This window comes from Pelmatolapia mariae, linkage group LG7 (genome assembly GCF_036321145.2).
Source record: "Pelmatolapia mariae isolate MD_Pm_ZW linkage group LG7, Pm_UMD_F_2, whole genome shotgun sequence".
NCBI classification, from domain to species: domain Eukaryota; kingdom Metazoa; phylum Chordata; class Actinopteri; order Cichliformes; family Cichlidae; genus Pelmatolapia; species Pelmatolapia mariae.
Genome location: NC_086233.1, coordinates 61,723,504 through 61,742,495, shown reverse-complemented (window position 1 = coordinate 61,742,495; position 18,992 = coordinate 61,723,504). Strand labels below are relative to the sequence as shown.

Genomic DNA, 18,992 nt, shown 5'->3' with positions numbered 1-18,992 from the left:
ATTAAACTCTGAAGGGAAAAACTTTAATCATGCTACTTATATAAGCAACATAAAGTAAACATTTAAGTATTAAAGAAAAATAACACTTAAGCAATAGTAAACAAAAGGAATAATGAAATTCAAGTATCATGTTTAACGCTTTCATTTTGTTCTTCAGAAGTGTTTGTTGACGTGCCAGTGGTAGCAAACTCACAGTTGGCTAATCATGAGACGCAAACTGCAGTTTCAGATGTAACTGTCATTTCCTTAGAGACAGCTTTTCTTCAGTCACAAAGCCCATGCAGTGTTGATGTACTGCAGGGCGGTGTGGAAAAGGTTTCTCAACCTCTGTGGGGTCTGCACGCACACCCTCTTCACCAGCGTGAGTGCAAGGGCTATGATGACTCTCTCCCGGGGTAGGTCAGGACCTACCCCACGCATCATCACCCTCTCTACCTCAAAGGCAAGGTAGTCCTTCCATTTCTGGAAAGCAGAAACAAATAGATCAGTCCATACACTTAGGCTCAAAATAAAAACAACCTGGTGTGGCATCACTAGGGTAATCTCAATATATCCACATATAAGTTTTACACCGGCATATTTAAAACTAGCCCTTGTTTACACATAGTTTGTGCACTGAGTAGTCCTCTAGCTGAACCCATACTCACTTGAAGAGGGGAGGTTGATATGTTATTGCTCAGGTTCCTGGTAGCTTCAGTCACAATTCTGTCTTCAAACTGGGCAGCGATTTCTCCCAACGCTCGTGCAACCTCAAGAACAGCTGCAGCCTGTTCATGATTTCCTGCAGCAAAAAAAAAGTTAATACAATTGTATTAGAGTAAAGTTTAACATTTATGGCTGAAGTCATGTTTCTATAGTTTCCATTAAGACCATTTTAACATTCTGGACCACCTCTAATTAACTTCAGCTCTGTAGCACAAACAACAGAGTCAGGGTCATTTCCTGGTTTCACTTTCAGTTGTTTTGTTATTAACTGGAAACAACTCGGTCAATTGTGATTTAGTGGCATAACTTTTAGAAAATATGGCACTATTTGCAAACATCTGGGTCAAACTATATATTTGATCAGGTCTCTTAACTCAAGACATGTTTATAAAACATTTATTTTATTACACTGTCTCAAAAACTGCCACAAACAACTCATTGATTAAAAATAAATAAATAAATAAACAGCTGATGACTGTGGCACGTATACCAAAGTTGACTGTAGACAGTACAGTTTACATAGTTTTACTTTACTTACCCCGGATCTGTAGATCCACTATGGGGTGAAGATCCTGCATAAAGACTCCGATGTTGCTTGGATGATAACCATCAGTTTCAAGCTCTCCATTATCCAGGTTATGTGCGTCGTGCCCATTGCTATTGATGTCCCAAGAAAACTTGAACTGTTCGCCCAGCGAGTGAAGCTCCTTCATGTAGCTTGCGCTTTCATGGCCCTCTTGAAGGAAGGCCAAAATGAGCTCACTCGCCGTAACCCGAGTAGTCGAGTGATCCATCTACAACCAGCCTGAGCCCTTAAATAAAAATAACACTATTAAATAATATAGTAGCAGTGAAGATGCCACAACCGGACACTTAACATTACATCGAAATTTGTTTCTGACAGTCGCTGAGAGAGGAAAAAGTCAGCTCCCAACCGATATTTAAGCGATGTCAGTCAAAACAGAGGAAGTTTAGGAATTTTGTATTTTAATAACTGGCTTTCGAGTGGTTAAAGAAAAAATAGTTTAAGCTAATGCTAACGTTAGCTTACCTTGGGCTCGGCTCGTCAAAGTTGTTTAACGTCGAACAAACTAAAAGTATAACACGCAGCTAAAGTATACCTAACACCAAAATCCTATCAAATACCGATTCGTTTCACTTACACTCTTTTACGTCACCTACGTTAACTTATTTGCGTGAAGTGAAAACTTATGTATGCGGCAGACTGCCGACCAGCTCCAGTCTTTAAAACAGTTGCTGCTACTGCGTCATGACGCCTTTAAATACCATCGGAATTTTGCCTGCATATGTATCTTTTGGCTGGCATACACGGTGTTGACTCCAAACTACCCGGAAGGCGTCAAAAACGCATATACGTTTAATTATGGTCATTTTTGACTGAATGTGTTACATTAAAATAGTCCCACAGTTATATTTCTTCTGGACATATTTTCACAAGCTTAAGAAAGCGAATATTGTAAGTCCCATTTGACTTATCCACTTACTTTGACTTTTTAAATAACATATTTGCCATTTAAAGCCTCTAAAAATTGTGACAGGAAAACATTTATATATTATACTATTATTAGAATTTATGCCGTTATGCAAGTATTGTGTTAAGAATCAGTGGCAGTGCTAATGTGGCCTCGTACAAGGGGGGGGGGGGGAATAAATTGAATTGGATCTATCTTGGGGAAGCATATACTCCAGTTGGTATTTAAGATTATGACAAATAGAGCCTTTCAAATAACTTTCACAGTATGGTGGCTCATGCTTTTCAAGTCCAACATACAGTTGGCTGTAGTTATAGATAAGAGCAACACTCCACTGGAAAGTCCCTGTTCATCTTCTGGATTACAAAGGTCACCACAGAGACACAGGAAAACACAATAAAACAGTCTACTCAAAACACAAAATAAAATGCTGATAAGATGCTTAAAATGTTTATTTACAGGTTTAAAAAAAAAAAAAAAGAAAAAAAGAAAGAAAGAAAAAAAAAAAAAACCAAGTGCCTGACGTGTTAAGCATACTGGTCTTCACTTGTTATGAGATGTTAAAATTATCACCTGGAACATGTTTGAGTCAAGAATATAATTAAAACAGTTCTGTCCAATGCTTTAAGTCTCAGTCACAACGTAAAATAAGATTATGTCGCAATCATCTCTGTTACGGTTGCTGCTGGAGTCACGCTACATTGCCTCCTGCTGCATTCTTTACCACAACCTTTTGGCAGAGTGTCACAGTAAACACCACAGCAAAAAACAGAAAATTAGGCTTCACGTCATCTCATCAGACTTCATAACCTGGGCAACCAAAGCTCATGGATCTTGCAGTCTTTCTACCAACAAGCCTCCTCCCTGGTCTGGGGAGGGAGCCCATCTTGACAGGTGGTCTGTGGCCCTGTAGGTGGTTCTGCTTGGGTGACAAAGCTGCCTGACGGGCCTCCTGGAGTTCTCTGAAAGGGGAAATGAAAGTGTTTTCAACTATAATTAGATACCAAAACCAGCCTGTTAAATATGAACATAAGAATGGGTGATTACTACAGGCTGTCACAGGCGACTACTACAGCATTGCTGAGATGAAACAGCACCACCTGCTGGTATGATTTGTGCATTTTTTGCATTGTCACCACTTGGGCCTATAACTTCTCTTGGGCTTTCACTTCCTTAACAATGCATTTATTTATTATAAGTGACTTATAAGTACTCTGAAAGTCTCCCATCATCTCCATTAATTACTGCAATACTTCAAGTGCGACTTGGGTCTGAAACCTTCAAACTGGGCACTGCAGCTTAAATTATTTTCAGTTTTCTTCTTACTTCTCAAGCATGGCAGTCCTGAACCTCTCTACATTCAGCTCTCTTCGCAGCTGAGCAGCCAGCCTCTCAGTCCTCTTCTCCCTCAAGACTGTGTGTTTGCAAAGCTCCCTGGCAGATGGCCGCTTTGTTGGGTCTGGTTCCAGCAACAACTGACAGAGAAAAAGTGCTAAAGATAAGCTATTCCAGCTATAACAAGTAAAAATAACATTTAGACAGGTGGCAACTAAGAATGAGTGTTTAAATAACATTAAATGAAATATTTTTAAAACAACAAGGTTATAGAATTACCTGAAGTAAACATCTAAAGGGAGGCGAGAGCTCCTGTGGCAGCTTGGGGAGACGCCCCTCTCTAAGACTGTGCCACTGATCTCCATTTAGCGGCAGAGGAGAAGCCCCGGCAGCCAGCAGCACCGTAAGGCCCAGGGCAAATATGTCCGCCTTGGGGAGGTGACTGTAATCCTGGGGAGCAGTGAGACAACTGAAATGTGCAATTACCACAAGAAACACCACAAAACAGGAAAGTGCAACTAACCAGTTTTCCTCTAATGCAAATGAGCATTCAGAACAGTTACCTCATGCAGGACTTCACTGGCCAGAAAGCGGCTGTCCCCCTCCTCAACTTGAGGACTGGTGGCTGATGTCACGTGACCCAGATCACCTGCAGAAAACTCAAAGTCAGCCGACGGTAACAAAAATAAATCTGTCAAAAAGGTAGCACTTTATTCAACATCAACTGTAATACCGATTTTGTAAATGATTCTGGCTGAAGGGTTTCCATCATCTTCCTCTTCACTCTCACCCTCACCCATCACAATTGCGCTGGGGCGGTGGCAAATGAATATATTACCTAAAAAGAAAAAACTGTTAGGAACGAGGCACAGTGAATGAACGTCCAAAGGGAGAAGTGGTCAAACAGACGTACTTGGTTTGATGTCCAAGTGAACGAGGCCTGAGCCATGGATGTATTTTAGACCCACAGACACTTGCAGTAGCAGATCTTTCAACTCTGCCTCTGTGAACAGCTCTCCGTTTGCCTCCCTCTTTACAATAGCGCCATTAAGACTTCCACCTGAGGGACACACACGGGAAGACAAAAATCAACGCTGTCCTTCATTTTATATTCTACTTTAGATGCTGATTTGAAACCTACCGTCACAGTATTCATTCTGAATAATCATGTGATCATCCTCAGCCCATGCTGAGTAATATCGGACAACATGTGGGTGGTGCCCAAGCACAGCATGTGCATACACTTCCTTTAGGGCCAGCTGCCTAATAAAAGAACAAAAAAAAAAAAAATCTTATCAGTGAAGGTGTTTAAACGATAGGGAGGGCTGATGTGTGTTAGCCAAACAGAAACGGTGCTGACTCACTCATTGGCAGAGCCTGCCAGGGGTCGTCTGGAGCGCTTGATGGCGTACAAGCAACCATCCAGCCTCTTCACACACTTATAAACTGCACCAAACTCACCCACACCAATGCACTCTAGCTCCAGGAATTCGCTCTCATAGCGTGACAGCATAAAGGCTTGGACAGCTCGTCTCTGCCAGATTAAACAGACATGGTAAGAAGGAAAGATTTCTAAAGAAAGAGCACACGTCACTCCGTATGAGAGGAGAACTGGGGTTTCTTCTGTGATGATTCACCAAATATGGTAATAAGTGCACAAGGAAATCACTTTGTGAGGATCCTGACAGCAGTTTTCTTTCTGCTAGAGATTCCTTGTAGAAATTCCGGAAGTAGGGCTGGCAGGATGTAATTTTTGGACAAAACACAAAGTGAGGAGGCAGCTGAAGATGACAAAGCCCGATGATGAAATCATATCAGAAGCATCTGAAAGGGGAGGGCTACATTCAACACAAGCACTGGTAAAAATAGCTTTGTACCTTTGGTGGGAGAAAGGCTTCATCATCCTCTTCAGATGACGTTAGGCTGTGTTTAAACCTGGAATACAGAAAGGGCATTTAGCCCTTTATATACAGAACTACAAAAGTCAGGCCTGTGTATCAGGACACGTCTAGCAAAGTTTAGACCAAAACTAGTTCAATTTGAATCCTGAAAGCATTTTTATCATCAGTTGGAGATTCTTATTGTGACAGCAGTCCTGTAATAAGGTGGAATCGCATACCTGCGGCCACAGTCATCATCATCGTCACTTCTACAACTGTTCCTCCACTGTTGCTCGCTGTTCCTGCGCACCGGGTCTGGGGTGAAAGGATTCACGTTGACAAGAGGTGCTGTGATTAGGTTTGCGGCAGCTGAGGCAAAACGCAGAGTTCGCTGTTGACGACTTATCTTAAGACTGGAGTAAGGCTGGGAGGACTTTGATAGCAAACTCTATAGTAAGAGAGAAAGACAAAGAAAAAACAAAACTAACATCATTCAAGCACACAGACGGGAAACAGAAGCATGTTTACCCTATATTCTTCCCCACCTTGGGTGTGCTGGGAGAGTCACACAGTCTCAGCTTCCTCCAGGAGGCGTAAGGTATGGGGCTGGTACAGTACTGAGGGGAACATAAAGAGTTGCTTCTACTGAAGTGACGTTGCGCTCTGGGGGTCCTGCAGGCAGAGGTGGGACTGTAGACTCTGAAGGTGCTGTCATCAGAGTTGTCACCGCTGCTGCTGCTGCTCTCTTCTCCACAACTAGAAAAATCTAGCTGCTGGCTGATTCCATCACATAAAGTAGCCATGCTTGGGGCCTGAGTTTGGGGAATGACTTCTTTTATAATGCCATATCCTTTTACACCTGAGAGCACAACAGTGCTGTACTAAAATCTGGACTGATGTTATGCACAAAATGTGAAGCCTGCTTGTTCATAGAGGTAACAAGTTTACAGTTACACCCCCACACCTCTAAAGTCAGAGGCCTAGTGTAGGATAAAGGGTTACTATAAGCAGCCCACTAAAAGTCAAATTAATTAGTTCCCCCGCCAGTTGTTTTATTATTGCCAGCAAAAACGTTAAGCTCAAAAGATGTTTCTCATATTGCTTATACCCCTAATAACGTGTGTTTATCACGTATACTTACAAACAAATGGCCATCCACGCCAACACGCTTGAATTTCGCGCCACATATGTATGACTTCCTGTTTAAATAAATGACGCCACCGGTTTCAGTCATCCAGCTCTCTGATTGGTTGAGTTGTGGTAATTGAAGAAACACCTTGACGTAAAGCATTACTAAAGAAATGTGATATTTAGTTAATGTTAGGGTAGTGTGGGGATATTACGAAAACTAACATTTGACATTTAAAGTAAGAATAAAAATTCATTAAAAGATTTTTTTAAATGACCCTATTAAGTCGCTTTATAGTCATTATTAAGGGCAGTTGCAAATATTCATTGTTGTAAGTAACTTAAAAGTTTGTGTATTTGACAGAGAAATGTAAAAAAAAAAATAGGTCACTGTATTAAATAGTAATATAGACACGTGGGCGGAAGTGGGCTACGTCATCAAAACAGTGAGGCAGGAGGAGGAAAAGAAGCCCCGTCCGTGGATGTGACACGCTTACAAATACATAGAAAACAACTCCGCGAGCAGCAGGAAAGCATGATCCGTCTTTCACGCCGTGCTTAACCCGCTCGACACATCGGCACGTCGGAGCTTTGTGTATTTTCTCTCCTTCCTTCTCGTGTCTTCGGAGGCTGCAGCAGCACCATGGTGGAACAGTCGGACCGAGCTCCGCTCCTGGACTGGGAGGAGATCCCACCGCCCGATCCGAACCAGGCGGCTCAACCTACGCCTCAGCCGCCGCGAGAAGAAGACTCCGCGGCGGAGAAAAGTGCGCCGACAGACACTGCGGCTGGTACTGGGTGGAGCAGCAGCACCACCATCGACGCCACCACCATCATCATCCCCCCCGGTCCGACACGCAATGTGACAGCTGCTGTTGTTGTCAAAGGGGACGGAAGCCCGGGCCGAACCGAGCTGACCGGGCACGCCTGGGATCGCCCGCAGCCTCTCGGTACAGACCGTAACGCCCCTTTCCCCGGCCTCTCAGTGAAGGATCAGTGGGAGGAAAAAGACCAGATAGTGGCCGTGTTTGTGGTTACCTTTGATACAAGATCAGGTGAGCAAGCAGACTTTGATCTTTTTATCCTTTGCATTTAAAATTCTCAGACATGGACTGCGTAACCGCAGAAATGACAATCATGTGATGTTTTGACATCTTTATCTGTGCAACCATGCATTATACTGAACGGTTTTCATAAAAGCCATAACGGAGAAATAACCTCAACTATTGTGAGGCAACCTTTCAACACGAGACAAAAGTCAAACATCCTTTAAAGCTCATGCAAAAATAAATTACTGAAGTCCCAAATCGTCTAAAGGGGAAATCCTTCCACTTAGATCTTGTTTAGAATTGATCAGATTCTCTTTATCCTAAGTTCCTTCACGTTTTACATAGTTGTGGTGGCTGAGTCACTGCTTTCTTACTCTCCCTGACCTCTGGCTAACACATGACTAACATGCAGGATTGGAGGAAGTTGCCAGGATGAAAGTAGACAGTGTAGGAAGTGACTTCATGGGTTATTGTGTGTGTGTGTGTGTGTGTATTTGTGAATGGCAGGGAATATGATAGAGTGGTGCCTGCCTCATGACATCAACTTGGATGGTGTTGAATTCAAGTCAATGGCCAGCGGTTCTCATCGGATCACCAGCGACTTCATGTGCGTACTTCCACATGTCAAATTTTCAGCTCTATGAGGATCAGAAATCTGTCAGTCTGTGTTTACTCCTGCTCTCCGTTATGCCCACTGGACAGATATTTCCGTAAGGGTGGTTACTTCGGTCTGGCATGTTTTGCAAACATGCCCGTGGAGAGTGAGCTGGAACGAGGAGCGAGAATGAAGTCTGTGGGAATTCTGTCTCCATCCTACACTCTGCTCTACCGTTACATGCACTTCCTGGAGAACCAAGTCAGGTGAGACATGTAGAGTTACTGTTTTCCTCCTTCCTCTTCATACCCTGCCCACAGGTTCCTTTTTATATGCCTGCCTCACATTCTTGCTTCTTTAATATAGGCTCATCTATTAAACATGAACTCAGGATCCCAGGTGCAGCTTTTGTCACAAGAACCCACTGACATGCAGTTTTTCTATGAAGTCTTAGCACAGGAGTGAAGAAAATACTGTTAACAGCATCTCTCCTCCTCTCTTCTGAAACACTGCTCTCCTTATGATAAAATCCTGACTCTCACTGTCTGTAGAAATACAGTATGTGACACAACCACAGGTTTGGGTTACAGTTAAAGCAGATTTGCTGCAACTTGAAGGGAGTGTGGATATCTTGGCTACATTTTATGCGTGACACTTTGCAGTAGCAAGCCTAAATGTGTGATCTGTATGGCTTAAGTGGTTAAATCAAATAGAAAAGTTTAATTTATTTCATACAGCTGGCCTCAGACGATCTCACTTTGCAATTTATGGATAACTTCTGCTTTGCACAATCTGTGATCTTGCGTTAGGATGACCAAACACTGGCTAATACTGAATACACAATTTAAAGTCCACGCAGTAACATGAGCTGTGAGCACCGGTGGGAATGTGCAGAAAGACGTGAGTTCAAGCTTAGTCTGCTCACATTGCTTCTTTTTTCCCCTTGTCATCCCCTTGAAGACACCAGTTGCAGTGTCCTGGCCAGTATTCTCCACTAGAGGCCTTCTATGAGGATAAGAAGGCCATTCTTCCCCCTACAGGAAACGGACTAGTCACCGCCTGCCCGACCTGGAGTGTTACTAATATAAGCCGCTGCATGCACCCTGAAATGAAGGTCTGAAAGCACACACTTGGGTTGCTGATGCTCCCTTGTCTTGAATGCTCTGAAACATAGAACGTAACCCCCCAAAATGACCACATTTGTCACTACTTGCACCCTGTAGATCACCCACCCGGCTGGCTGCATGTCCCAGTTCATCCAGTTTTTCGGGGAGCAAATAATGGTGCTGTGGAAGTTTGCACTGCTTCGGAAGCGCATACTCATCTTCTCGCCTCCACCTGTAGGAGTTGTCTGCTACAGGGGTGAGTTGCTTAATCATAGCTTGTGCACACCCTATTAACATTTCTCTAGCTCTTGGGTAATATGTGATTTACTGCGTATGCACATTCTGTTTTCACAATAATGTGATGCAAAGGGATCAAGATGTAACAAATAGTCAAACAGAGAAGTATGTGTGGTGTTTTTTCCTCTTTTTGGAGGGTTTTCATTCAGTGTTTTCATATTCCCTCAGTGTATTGCTGTTGCTGCCTGGCCAACGTTTCATTACCTGGCATTGGAGTTTCTGTGCCTGAATTACGGCCTTTCTTCTACATCAACATAGCCGACATCTCTGCCCTGGAAACAGAGCTGTCATACGTGGCCTGTGAGTGAAGTTTAACTGTAAATGTTTGATTTACAACATAAAGTGATGAGTTCTTTTATATAGACATGTTTTCCCACGTGATATGTTTGAAGGCACCACGGAGAAGATCTTTGAGGAGAAAAAGGAGCTGTATGACGTCTATATCGACAACCAGAATGTGAAAACTCACAGAAGCCATTTGCAGCAGCTGCTCAGGCTGAACGCAGCAGACAAGGAGAAATACAGGAAGCTGACTGAGCAGAGGTGCGTTAAAATTGTGTAGCTCCTCTTTGTTTATGTTTAAATTTGCCAAATGCATTTGTTTTGTGGTCATAGAAATACGCTGCAAAATGAGCGAGGATGGCGATTATTCTCTTGGTTGATTATAATAGTTTGTCATTTTTAGATTTTACAGTGACTGACTTTTTTTTTTCAAAGACAACTGCTGCTGTACTCTCAGGAGGTGGGTGAAGACTGCACATCAAATGAAGAGGATCTTTTCATCCTGTGAGTCCTTGACAGCTGGTTGCATGGTTGATAATGGACTTGAGTCATACTCAGACAAGTGGAGTGTAGCCCACGTATTAATGCAGTTGCCTTTAATCCCATCCTAGGTTCTTTATGGAGCTTAATAACCGCATCTTCCAGACCCTGTCAGAGGTAGCAGGAAGCGCCGACCCCACTCTCACCGGTGAGCACGTGAGGGCCATGGGGCTGGATCCCCAGGGAGATCGAGCCTTCCTTGCCGACCTGCTGGAGGTTTATGGTTTCGATGTAACGCTGGTCATAGACAACCTCTGCTGCCCCTGAACCCCATTCAACCCGAGAAACTCGGAAGCCACTGGATTATATGTGCCTGCTAGGGTCACAAATACAAGACTCTGAAGACACTGCCTCCATCCTGGGACTTCATCTGCTCTCTTCTCTTCTGTGTGTGTGTGTCTCATCTTAACCTGAGACTGTTTCTAACCACTGTGGAAGAAAAGGACACCTAACATTGTGCACTTCTTCACAGTGGGTGATAAACACCAATACTGCTGAGCAGACTTGTCATCTTGTGGCCATTAACATCTTATGCGAGTCACTCCTTGCTGTTTTTGTCAGAACCACAGTTTTCTTGTGTGCACACTTGTTTGACTTTGATTAAGTGACCAGGACTGAAGCACTGGATGAAAATGTAAACGAGTCTGATGATTGCACCTGCTACTGTAGTGAAGTCACTGGCACTTTGACGTCCACTTGTGGTTTGTCTAAAGAATGGATTTAAGGTTCCTCGAAATGAACTTGTGCACTTCAGATATCTTTCCTGGAAAATCACACAGACCTCAGAATAACAGCTGTAATTCTGTTCTTATGGTTTTTTTTGTCTATTTCTGAAAATGGTTGAGGGGGAAAAAAGCTTTTGGACCACGTTAATTGCCTTTGAAAAAGGAAGCAATATGAATCTGAATGATAAGGGAAAAGCTGTTCTAAGGACCTTGCTCACCTTCATGCACCTTAAACAATATTTAGATATCACAGAGTGCAGGGGATCGATGCGTTCTGGAAACTTTTTGCATTGTTGTACGTCGAAGATTCTCATTTGTCATAATTGGTGGAAGACTTTTCAATGAATGTGTAACTCTTATTGTGAATGCTGCACCACGTCCGCCACTGGACTGTTTCCCGATGCACACAGTCATGCTTAAATGGAACTTTTTATATGCTGTTTTTATGATTTACAGTCTGAGCCATCTAGTTGTTCTAGAGCGGGAGCACCTGTACATGAGCTGTCACATTTTCTTTTCTTTTTCAAACTACTGTAGAGCCTTGTTCATGAGCAGAAGTTCATATATCTCTTAGAATTCTGCTAACTAAAGAGTAATCGATGAAGCTGTTTGTTGATCAGCTTTCAAGAGCTCCTTTTCAGCTGTGTTCATGACAAAGATCTCTTTGTGTGCGTTTAAAACAAAAACAAAATTGTAATGTCCTGAGCCGAGCAGAAGCTTTAACTCCTCCTCTGTGGGCAAATTCACGGAAAGGACTCGGTCTGTTCCGTCTGTTTTTCTCAGTCCTTTCATCAGTGAATCCAGCTTTAGAAATGGGCCAACTGTGTCTTTTGAATACTGCTGGCAGAGTGCTTTTATTTCAGCCACCCCTTTGCCAACCACGGTGATAATTTGTTCCATGTTGGAACACATAAGTCTGACGTTTGCCTTGTATAAAATTTAAGAAGTGGTTTTAACTTTCTCTCTGACATACTCCACCCCAAGGATATTTTTTCTGGCTTTGTTAAGAAAATAAAGTGCACTAAGTGTTGTATATTTAAGAAAAGGGTAGTAAAGGGGACCTATTCTGCATTTCCTTAGTGTCTCATATACGCTCATACTAAACATGGCCAAAGTTTCAAATAACGAGGTCAGGGAAGCAGATTCTCTGAACATTCATTTTTCACAGTGTTATACATTTAAAATGTTGCTTCTGTGTAGATGAGAAGCCCCACCTCCTGTTCGTGAGGGGCAGCCAATCAGAAGAAAGTTGGCTGAAAGGAAGAGAAACTAAAACGTCAAAGATCTGCACCACAGCCCAGTATTTAAGACAAATAAGGATTATTTTGAACTCTGAGTGATGCAAAGCAACTCTAGTAGTATCCATTCAAAAACATATGGACCTGGAAATGAGCATCGTAGGTCTCCTTTAAGCCCTGTTTTTTGAATGGGGCCTTATCATAATGTGACTTTTTTCAACTTACAAGAGCAAGGTGACTAATTTCTCTGTGTACATCAACATTAACTGCTAAAAGATTACGTACACTGTCACGAGAACTTCAGAATGACCTTAGCTTTTCCAGGATTGACTACCTAGTCTGTTGACTTATCAGCTGATATATCATCTTTCCTCTGACAGCGTTTGCTTTCCAGGTGTATGTTTAATGTTTAAAAGAAAAAAAGGGAATGTACACAACACAAACCACTGTATAAAATGCCTTCTTTGTGGAACTGTTCACAGATGTGTACCAGCATTAGCTAAATGATTCGTTTGTACAGCCTTTTCACATTACTGAATGTCAAAGACGGCAAAAGTATTGCACACATGCAGCAATGTATCCAAATAGTGTGACTGTTTTCTTCTTGATTGTAAGAGTAATCACACAATAACAAGTAAGTCTTCACCTCTACTAATGCGAAACACTGTAAGAGATGTCAGTAATGTACACAAGAACTCAATAGCATGAGCAACTGTCAGTTTCACTGTACTGCCATTGTAAAACAATAAAACACTGATACGGTTCAAGTGTTATCTAATCTTCTAACACCGCATCATTATTTTCCTATTTCAATTCCTTTATAGTCCTTTGTAAAAAAAATGTTTGTATTTAAAGCCAATCGTTCTGTAGCAAAAACGTAGAAATTAAGTTTATATTCCGCCTGAAACTTTCAGATTTTTCAGCCAAACCAAAATGAACCTACAGCATTCTCAAAGGGCCCCACAAAGCAGCCACAAGCTTAATCCTGCAGATTTGCTGTCTAGTACGCCATCTGTCCGATCAGACTCGGCATCTCCGTGCAGCGTGCCAAAACTCCAGGTCCAAGCTACTGCAAAACACTCAGGTTGGCACAACGTCCCCACATTGCTCCTTTCTCTTTAAATGAGACCGACAATTTTTCCAAGAAGAGCAGCAGAAATTCAGCTTCGATGGCTTTATAACCTTGATATCGAACACATAAATATCACAAAGGGAGAAAAACTGTTTGCACCGAGGTGGGCAGACATTATTTTATTGACCATGTTAATAGTAAACTTTTCAGTAAACATCCTGTAAGACAGCCTGTACATGGGTTACTGGCTTAGAAGAGAAGCCTTGGTCCTTTTACATACAGCAAACAGCCTGTAAGGTAGTTGTTTTTGTAACTGGTACTGAATATTTTATGTTTACATGGAGTAAAACAGCCCCCATCAGCACTTCATGATCATTTAAAAAACTGCTAGCGAAGCAAAAATCCATTTTGAGGGTGAACTCTGGGTTTGATGGCATCTGGTTCTTTGACTTCCCTCGAATTCGGCTTCTGTCCCGCTGTTCTTGTCTTCTTTCGGCTTCTCTGTTTTCTCATCACTGGATCTGTGAGAGGAGCTGCTCTCTGCGCTCGGCACTGATGAAGAAGCGGAGTTTCCGTGGCAACAGCCTTACCTCCACAGGCATCGCCTCATACTCCTCATTGTCGATGTTGTAGAAGCCAGAGGCGCCCTGCGGGGACCGTGGCAAAGTTAAATGTCAGGACAAAAACTTGCACGCTGATCTTCTGGAAGTAGACTGACTTATAGAATCACAACCTTAAAGCAGGTTTGATTTGAAAGGATTTCTGACCTCTGGCAGCTGCAGCCAGCAAGCACCAGCCTCCAATTCTGTGGCATTTTCAGTGAATACAGTCGGGTCTGCTGCTTTTTTATTGCTATTATGAAGAAAGCTTAAAATCATTGAATGCATTTTGCACAATCACACACTTTCAGAAATTTACAGCAAGAGCAATTAGGAAAAAACACTACTGACCCTGCAGTAATGAACTCGCCCACGGTCAAGTTGTGAGGCTCTGCACTGATCCTGAGGGAGTCATTGATGCGCTGAAAATTAAAATAAAGAACGCAAAAACTTCAGAGAGGCACAGAGCACTTAAAAGGGGCAGTGACATGATGTTTTCTTTTTGTTTTTCTAAGAACAGCAACACAGTTTTACATATATAATGGTTTTTAACTGACCCTCTCCACTGGGTTTTTGTTGTGTGTTTGAATAAAGAGCTCTAACGTTGACAGCTGCTGCTCCTCCCACTTCTCTGGCTCTTCCACTTTTGGAAGCTCTGACCAAACACACAACCACCAAAGCAACAATTAGACAAACACTGTCCACTGGGCTGTTGTGCTACAAGTCGTTCAAGTTCAGTCACATTCGCTCACCTTCAGCTGGTGGGTTCCAGTAGTTCTTCAGCCTGCGGATGATGCGGTGGATCAGATTCGGCCTGGGGGCCTTCACAGGGGGCAGGTCAGGGGGCCGAAGCGTGGGAGCCAAATAGGACACAGAGACATCCCGGACCAGAGGCCACTCCTAAAACATATTTAGTAGTGAATAAATAGTGTCATTACCTCTCTACTAAGAATGTTGGTTGAGATTTATAAAAAAGAAACATCTGCAAATTTGGACAGGAATAGCTTTAAAACTGTTACAGCTTAGGCTGCAGGACTAATGGACGGCTCAAATAATTTGTGAAAAGTGAAAATCTGGAGCAAATATTGCCAACTGTACTTCTGCATTAAAAAAACCATACACTAGCCAGTATATAATGCCTCGTGAACCAGTAAACACTCATCTTACTGGGTCAGCAGACACAGAATCACAAAAGGAGACAATGGGAGACGTGAAACACATCCATAACACGAGAGATCTGCACCGACTGACTCGTTTCAAAACGTACTCCCAAGTTTTTGTAAGGATGTGAAACTTAGACCACAACAGGTTAATGGAGTGAGATGTTTGTTGTTATTTTCAATGCAGGAGAAAATAAGGGAAAAAAACTAATAGTAACTATAATAATTATGAAAGAAAGGAATTGCACATATTAATCGCTTTGCCAGCATGTTTAAGGAAAGAGAACATCCTTACCCTCAGAGTGCTAAACCAATGTGCCGCATTCGTCTTCAGCGGCCCGAGGTACCAATATCTGTAGGGAAATGTTATGGTTAATTATTCTTATATGTAAAGAATCGTCGTCTTCCTCGTCTAGTTACAGTCTTGAGTAATCTTACTTGCTGATTTTTGAAGCCACATCTCTAAAAGTCCCCCAACGCAGTCCCATCAGAGCAAAGACTGGCTGCTCTTTCTCTCCCTGGAAAAACAAGCACATACACTTCAAAGTCAAACTCAAGTCCAAGTGTTAAAACAATGCAGTTTCTCCCTGCACTGTCACTGAAATTCAAACTCGACTGAGATTTTCAGTAGACATGTCACCTCGTTCTCCAGTTCTCACATTCACAAACGTGGGTATTGACAGCAATACTCCATCAGTCTTTTACAGCTGAGGGGTAAAAACTACATCTGAACACAAGTCTCATGTTTAAATTCCCACTTTTATAGCACTGAGAATAGTTTCAGTGCATCATTAAATATCAAGGATAACAAAATGTATATGTAAAGTACTTTTTTTAAATTATGCATTCAGCCTTGTATTTACTTCCTCACTTAGCTAGTTGTCAATTTATTTATGTATTTATTGATTTTTATTGTATTTTGTTTGTTTTATATTATATGTATTTGTTACTTTATATTCTAAGAGTCAAACACTCTCAGTTTGACTGAGTGTAGAATCAGAGTACCACACATCTCTACTTTTAATTGCAGAAACAGTCACTAACTTGCCATTGCATACTTTATTTACTTTATTGGGGTGGCCATTATTGACCATTTGCAGGAAAAGGGATGGGTATATGATTCTCTATACCTCATATCTCATATTTTCTACCTGGGATTTGGTGTCGTGGGTCGAGCTGCTCAAAGTCATGTTTTTCCACCATGTAACCACGCCAGTAATTTCCATCCACTGTTTGCTCATCCTATCATATGGCAGCGGTATGCAGTTGTGTCATCTGTTTACTTTTGGGTAGCACATCACCAGCTGCTAGTCTCTCCTCCTTCTTGACCTGGTTATACTCCACAGAGTTTCTTTGTTTGTTTTGATCTGTGCTTTTTTAGAGGTTGTTGAAGTAGCTCCTTATTTACTGAACCCTAATTGAAAACTGAAATTCAGCGCTTGCTGTCAGATATGTCTGGCTTGTCTTTCAGTTGTGTGCGCTAGGAAACATAAACAGGTGTCACTGAGATGGGAAAGATACCGCAATATGACACTTTTATGTCATGGAAAAATGTATATTATTGCAGATGATATGATATGGCACAGCCCAAGTGCCAAGGATTCTGAAGTCTCTGGAAAGAACCTTTTTTTTTTTTAATTAACCTTGGACATGAAATAATTTGCATGGAGACCTGAATTTAAATTTGCTTATTTCTTCTGCTGAATTTAAAGTCATCAACATGGCAAAAGAGAATATTAAATATTAAGAAGAAAATTAAAAATAATAGTTTATGTTTATGTTTAGGCCAACATGTATTCAAAATATGAAAAGAAAGTCAATGAATAAATAAGTTTGAGTGTTACAAAAGGAGAATAACAGAAAATCATCAAAATAAATCGATGTATATATTTTTAAACTTGAAAAATAATGTCACATGGGAAAAAAAATACTCACAAAAACTGATAAAACTCATTTATTTTTTTCTTGTAATTTTCTTTTATTATAATAAATATTCATATATGTTTTTTTTAAAAAAAATATTTTTTACCTAATGGCTTTTAAAATAAATATTAAATAACTTTGGAATTTTTAAAATGTGCTTTATGAATCCAGTTTACCGGCTTACTCACTTGTTTTAATATTTTTTTAAATAAGTACAGACATTAGTTTGTAACTTTAAGGCTATGTAGAGCAATATATAAGCAGTTTCTCACTTTGATTTGGAGCACATCCAGCGGTACAGTTTCTCCCTTCAGTATTGACAGTGCTGCTGATGTGATGTCCCTTTAAAATGAATGACATTAAAAACATTCTAGTTAATGGAAGAAATCAGGAATTCTGTACTATATATTTACTGAGTGAAATGATAACAACCCAGTGAAGTTTGTAGTGGGAATATGTAATGATCTTTTTGTGTGTGATGCTGAAACATTACTTACTTGACCTTGTTGTCACTGAGGAGATGAAGACTTGGACTGAGGGAATTATGGGAGCCTAGTGGAATGAATCCAATTGGTGTCTTACTGAAGACGTCCTGTGGTCAGAAAACATCCACCAAAAGAAAGATTTAATTACTTAAAATATCAGACTGAATATAGTTATTACAGATAGATGATGTCAGATTAACACAGCTACTATATTACATTACACCTACTTGGTCTGGCCTTCTCAGTAAGCCTGTGATCACTTCCTGCAACGTGCCATCTCCTCCAGCCACGATCAGCATGTCTGTTTCTTCCATTAACTCAATCAGTTTTTTTGCCTGGCCTTCATAGTCTGTCTGTAGAGGGATATGTAATATCTAGATGTGATGTCATGCTCTGTGACACTCTCAGAGACACTATTACCTGATAAATATCCAATTGAAATAGAAAACAATACCTTGACTACTGTAATCTGCACACCAGCCAGGTGTAAAATAGGAGCAGCATTCTTTTCGAATAGGTTGTTGGCTTTCCTGGGGAAAATTAACACAGGAAGCTGTAAATATTCTGAGAAAAATTAAACATGACTCTCAGAGAGACGTCTGGAGATTATGCGTCTTACCCGTTGCAAGCTGCAGGGTTCAAAATCACAGTTGCTTTCCTGATTCGCTCCTGTGGTGCTATCTGCTGCTGTCCATATTCCTAACACAAATGATGATGTTAAGGATAACTGTCACAAAGAGGAAACTTGTGTTTTGGGGTAATAATTTAGTGACACCTTACCCTGGCTAATAGACACGCCTCTCTGCGCAGGACGCTGTCACTGATGAAATATTATACATAACATTTAGGACACGAAAATGGGAATTTGTGCACTCTGTCTCATTCATAGCATGAAATACCCACCAGTGTTTTCCATACAGCCAGTATCCACCGTAGGACAAGACACACACAGCAAATGTGCTTTTCTTCCAATGATTTCGCAAAGTCCGAAACACTTTCACGACTCGAGCCATGACTGTGATTAAACTGTTTTCAAAACCTCAATTTTAGCGCAGTGGTACAGATTATGAAACGTCATAAACGACACATTTTCATCACAGCGGTCACAGACTCACAGATATAAGACTAGCATGGGCATTTTGGTGGACCGTCAAAACAGTCGGAAGCAAAACAAGAGCCTCAAACTCATGGTTCCGCGTGTGTTTTGATTTTTTTCGGAACTATTTCTAGTTGTATATTTTTTTCAAGTATTGCTTTATATAAGTCTCCTAAAATATATTATTTTTTAATTTTTTTTTTTTTTAAAGTTTACAGATTGTAGATTTAATTAAATGCCTTAAACGCTTTAACTTACAAGAACTACAATTCCCATAATTGCTA

General features: G+C 41.3%; 4 protein-coding genes across 4 annotated transcripts; 1 reads left to right on the top strand and 3 right to left on the bottom strand.

The window, feature by feature from the left end:
- Positions 1–18: 18 nt before the first annotated feature.
- Positions 19–1,970, bottom strand: LOC134631620 (BH3-interacting domain death agonist-like). The gene is made up of 4 exons (XM_063480144.1): positions 1,757–1,970; positions 1,244–1,517; positions 648–781; positions 19–462 (listed from the first exon to the last, which is right to left on the bottom strand). Exons 2-4 carry the CDS (start codon positions 1,497–1,499, stop codon positions 268–270), a joined length of 585 nt encoding a protein of 194 aa, XP_063336214.1. The 5' UTR covers positions 1,500–1,517; positions 1,757–1,970; the 3' UTR covers positions 19–267.
- Positions 1,971–2,728: 758 nt separating this feature from the next.
- wee2 (WEE2 oocyte meiosis inhibiting kinase) lies at positions 2,729–6,760 on the bottom strand. Its single transcript, XM_063480139.1, has 11 exons — positions 5,959–6,760; positions 5,653–5,861; positions 5,411–5,468; positions 4,898–5,067; positions 4,675–4,796; positions 4,447–4,593; positions 4,267–4,371; positions 4,097–4,182; positions 3,813–3,983; positions 3,525–3,673; positions 2,729–3,160 (listed from the first exon to the last, which is right to left on the bottom strand). Exons 1-11 carry the CDS (start codon positions 6,214–6,216, stop codon positions 2,995–2,997), a joined length of 1,641 nt encoding a protein of 546 aa, XP_063336209.1. The 5' UTR covers positions 6,217–6,760; the 3' UTR covers positions 2,729–2,994.
- Positions 6,761–6,824: 64 nt separating this feature from the next.
- On the top strand, positions 6,825–13,132 carry dennd11 (DENN domain containing 11). The gene is made up of 9 exons (XM_063480140.1): positions 6,825–7,596; positions 8,098–8,197; positions 8,293–8,451; positions 9,146–9,299; positions 9,409–9,547; positions 9,757–9,888; positions 9,981–10,131; positions 10,306–10,374; positions 10,482–13,132. Exons 1-9 carry the CDS (start codon positions 7,185–7,187, stop codon positions 10,675–10,677), a joined length of 1,512 nt encoding a protein of 503 aa, XP_063336210.1. The 5' UTR covers positions 6,825–7,184; the 3' UTR covers positions 10,678–13,132.
- A 479-nt stretch (positions 13,133–13,611) lies between these two features.
- Positions 13,612–18,754, bottom strand: agk (acylglycerol kinase). The gene is made up of 14 exons (XM_063480142.1): positions 18,516–18,754; positions 18,393–18,432; positions 18,232–18,311; positions 18,067–18,142; positions 17,840–17,965; positions 17,625–17,719; positions 17,400–17,469; positions 15,643–15,722; positions 15,500–15,557; positions 14,797–14,944; positions 14,602–14,699; positions 14,396–14,466; positions 14,213–14,297; positions 13,612–14,092 (listed from the first exon to the last, which is right to left on the bottom strand). Exons 1-14 carry the CDS (start codon positions 18,623–18,625, stop codon positions 13,958–13,960), a joined length of 1,272 nt encoding a protein of 423 aa, XP_063336212.1. The 5' UTR covers positions 18,626–18,754; the 3' UTR covers positions 13,612–13,957.
- Positions 18,755–18,992: the final 238 nt, after the last annotated feature.

Excerpts from the sequence above, each read along its gene's own strand:
- agk (XM_063480142.1), bottom strand. The coding sequence starts at position 18,625 with ATGGCTCGAGTCGTGAAAGTGTTTCGGACTTTGCGAAATCATTGGAAG. Across the intron at positions 18,433-18,515 it reads TGGCTGTATGGAAAACACTG|TGACAGCGTCCTGCGCAGAG; the intron begins GTGGGTATTTCA and ends ATATTTCATCAG. Across the intron at positions 14,298-14,395 it reads GGCGAGTTCATTACTGCAGG|CAATAAAAAAGCAGCAGACC; the intron begins GTCAGTAGTGTT and ends TCTTCATAATAG.
- dennd11 (XM_063480140.1), top strand. The coding sequence starts at position 7,185 with ATGGTGGAACAGTCGGACCGAGCTCCGCTCCTGGACTGGGAGGAGATC. Across the intron at positions 7,597-8,097 it reads TACCTTTGATACAAGATCAG|GGAATATGATAGAGTGGTGC; the intron begins GTGAGCAAGCAG and ends TGTGAATGGCAG. Across the intron at positions 9,889-9,980 it reads AGAGCTGTCATACGTGGCCT|GCACCACGGAGAAGATCTTT; the intron begins GTGAGTGAAGTT and ends ATATGTTTGAAG.
- wee2 (XM_063480139.1), bottom strand. The coding sequence starts at position 6,216 with ATGGCTACTTTATGTGATGGAATCAGCCAGCAGCTAGATTTTTCTAGT. Across the intron at positions 4,183-4,266 it reads CAGAATCATTTACAAAATCG|GTGATCTGGGTCACGTGACA; the intron begins GTATTACAGTTG and ends AGTTTTCTGCAG. Across the intron at positions 3,161-3,524 it reads AGGACTGCCATGCTTGAGAA|AGAACTCCAGGAGGCCCGTC; the intron begins GTAAGAAGAAAA and ends TTCCCCTTTCAG.
- LOC134631620 (XM_063480144.1), bottom strand. The coding sequence starts at position 1,499 with ATGGATCACTCGACTACTCGGGTTACGGCGAGTGAGCTCATTTTGGCC. Across the intron at positions 782-1,243 it reads AGTGGATCTACAGATCCGGG|GAAATCATGAACAGGCTGCA; the intron begins GTAAGTAAAGTA and ends TTTTTGCTGCAG. Across the intron at positions 463-647 it reads TATCAACCTCCCCTCTTCAA|AAATGGAAGGACTACCTTGC; the intron begins GTGAGTATGGGT and ends TCTGCTTTCCAG.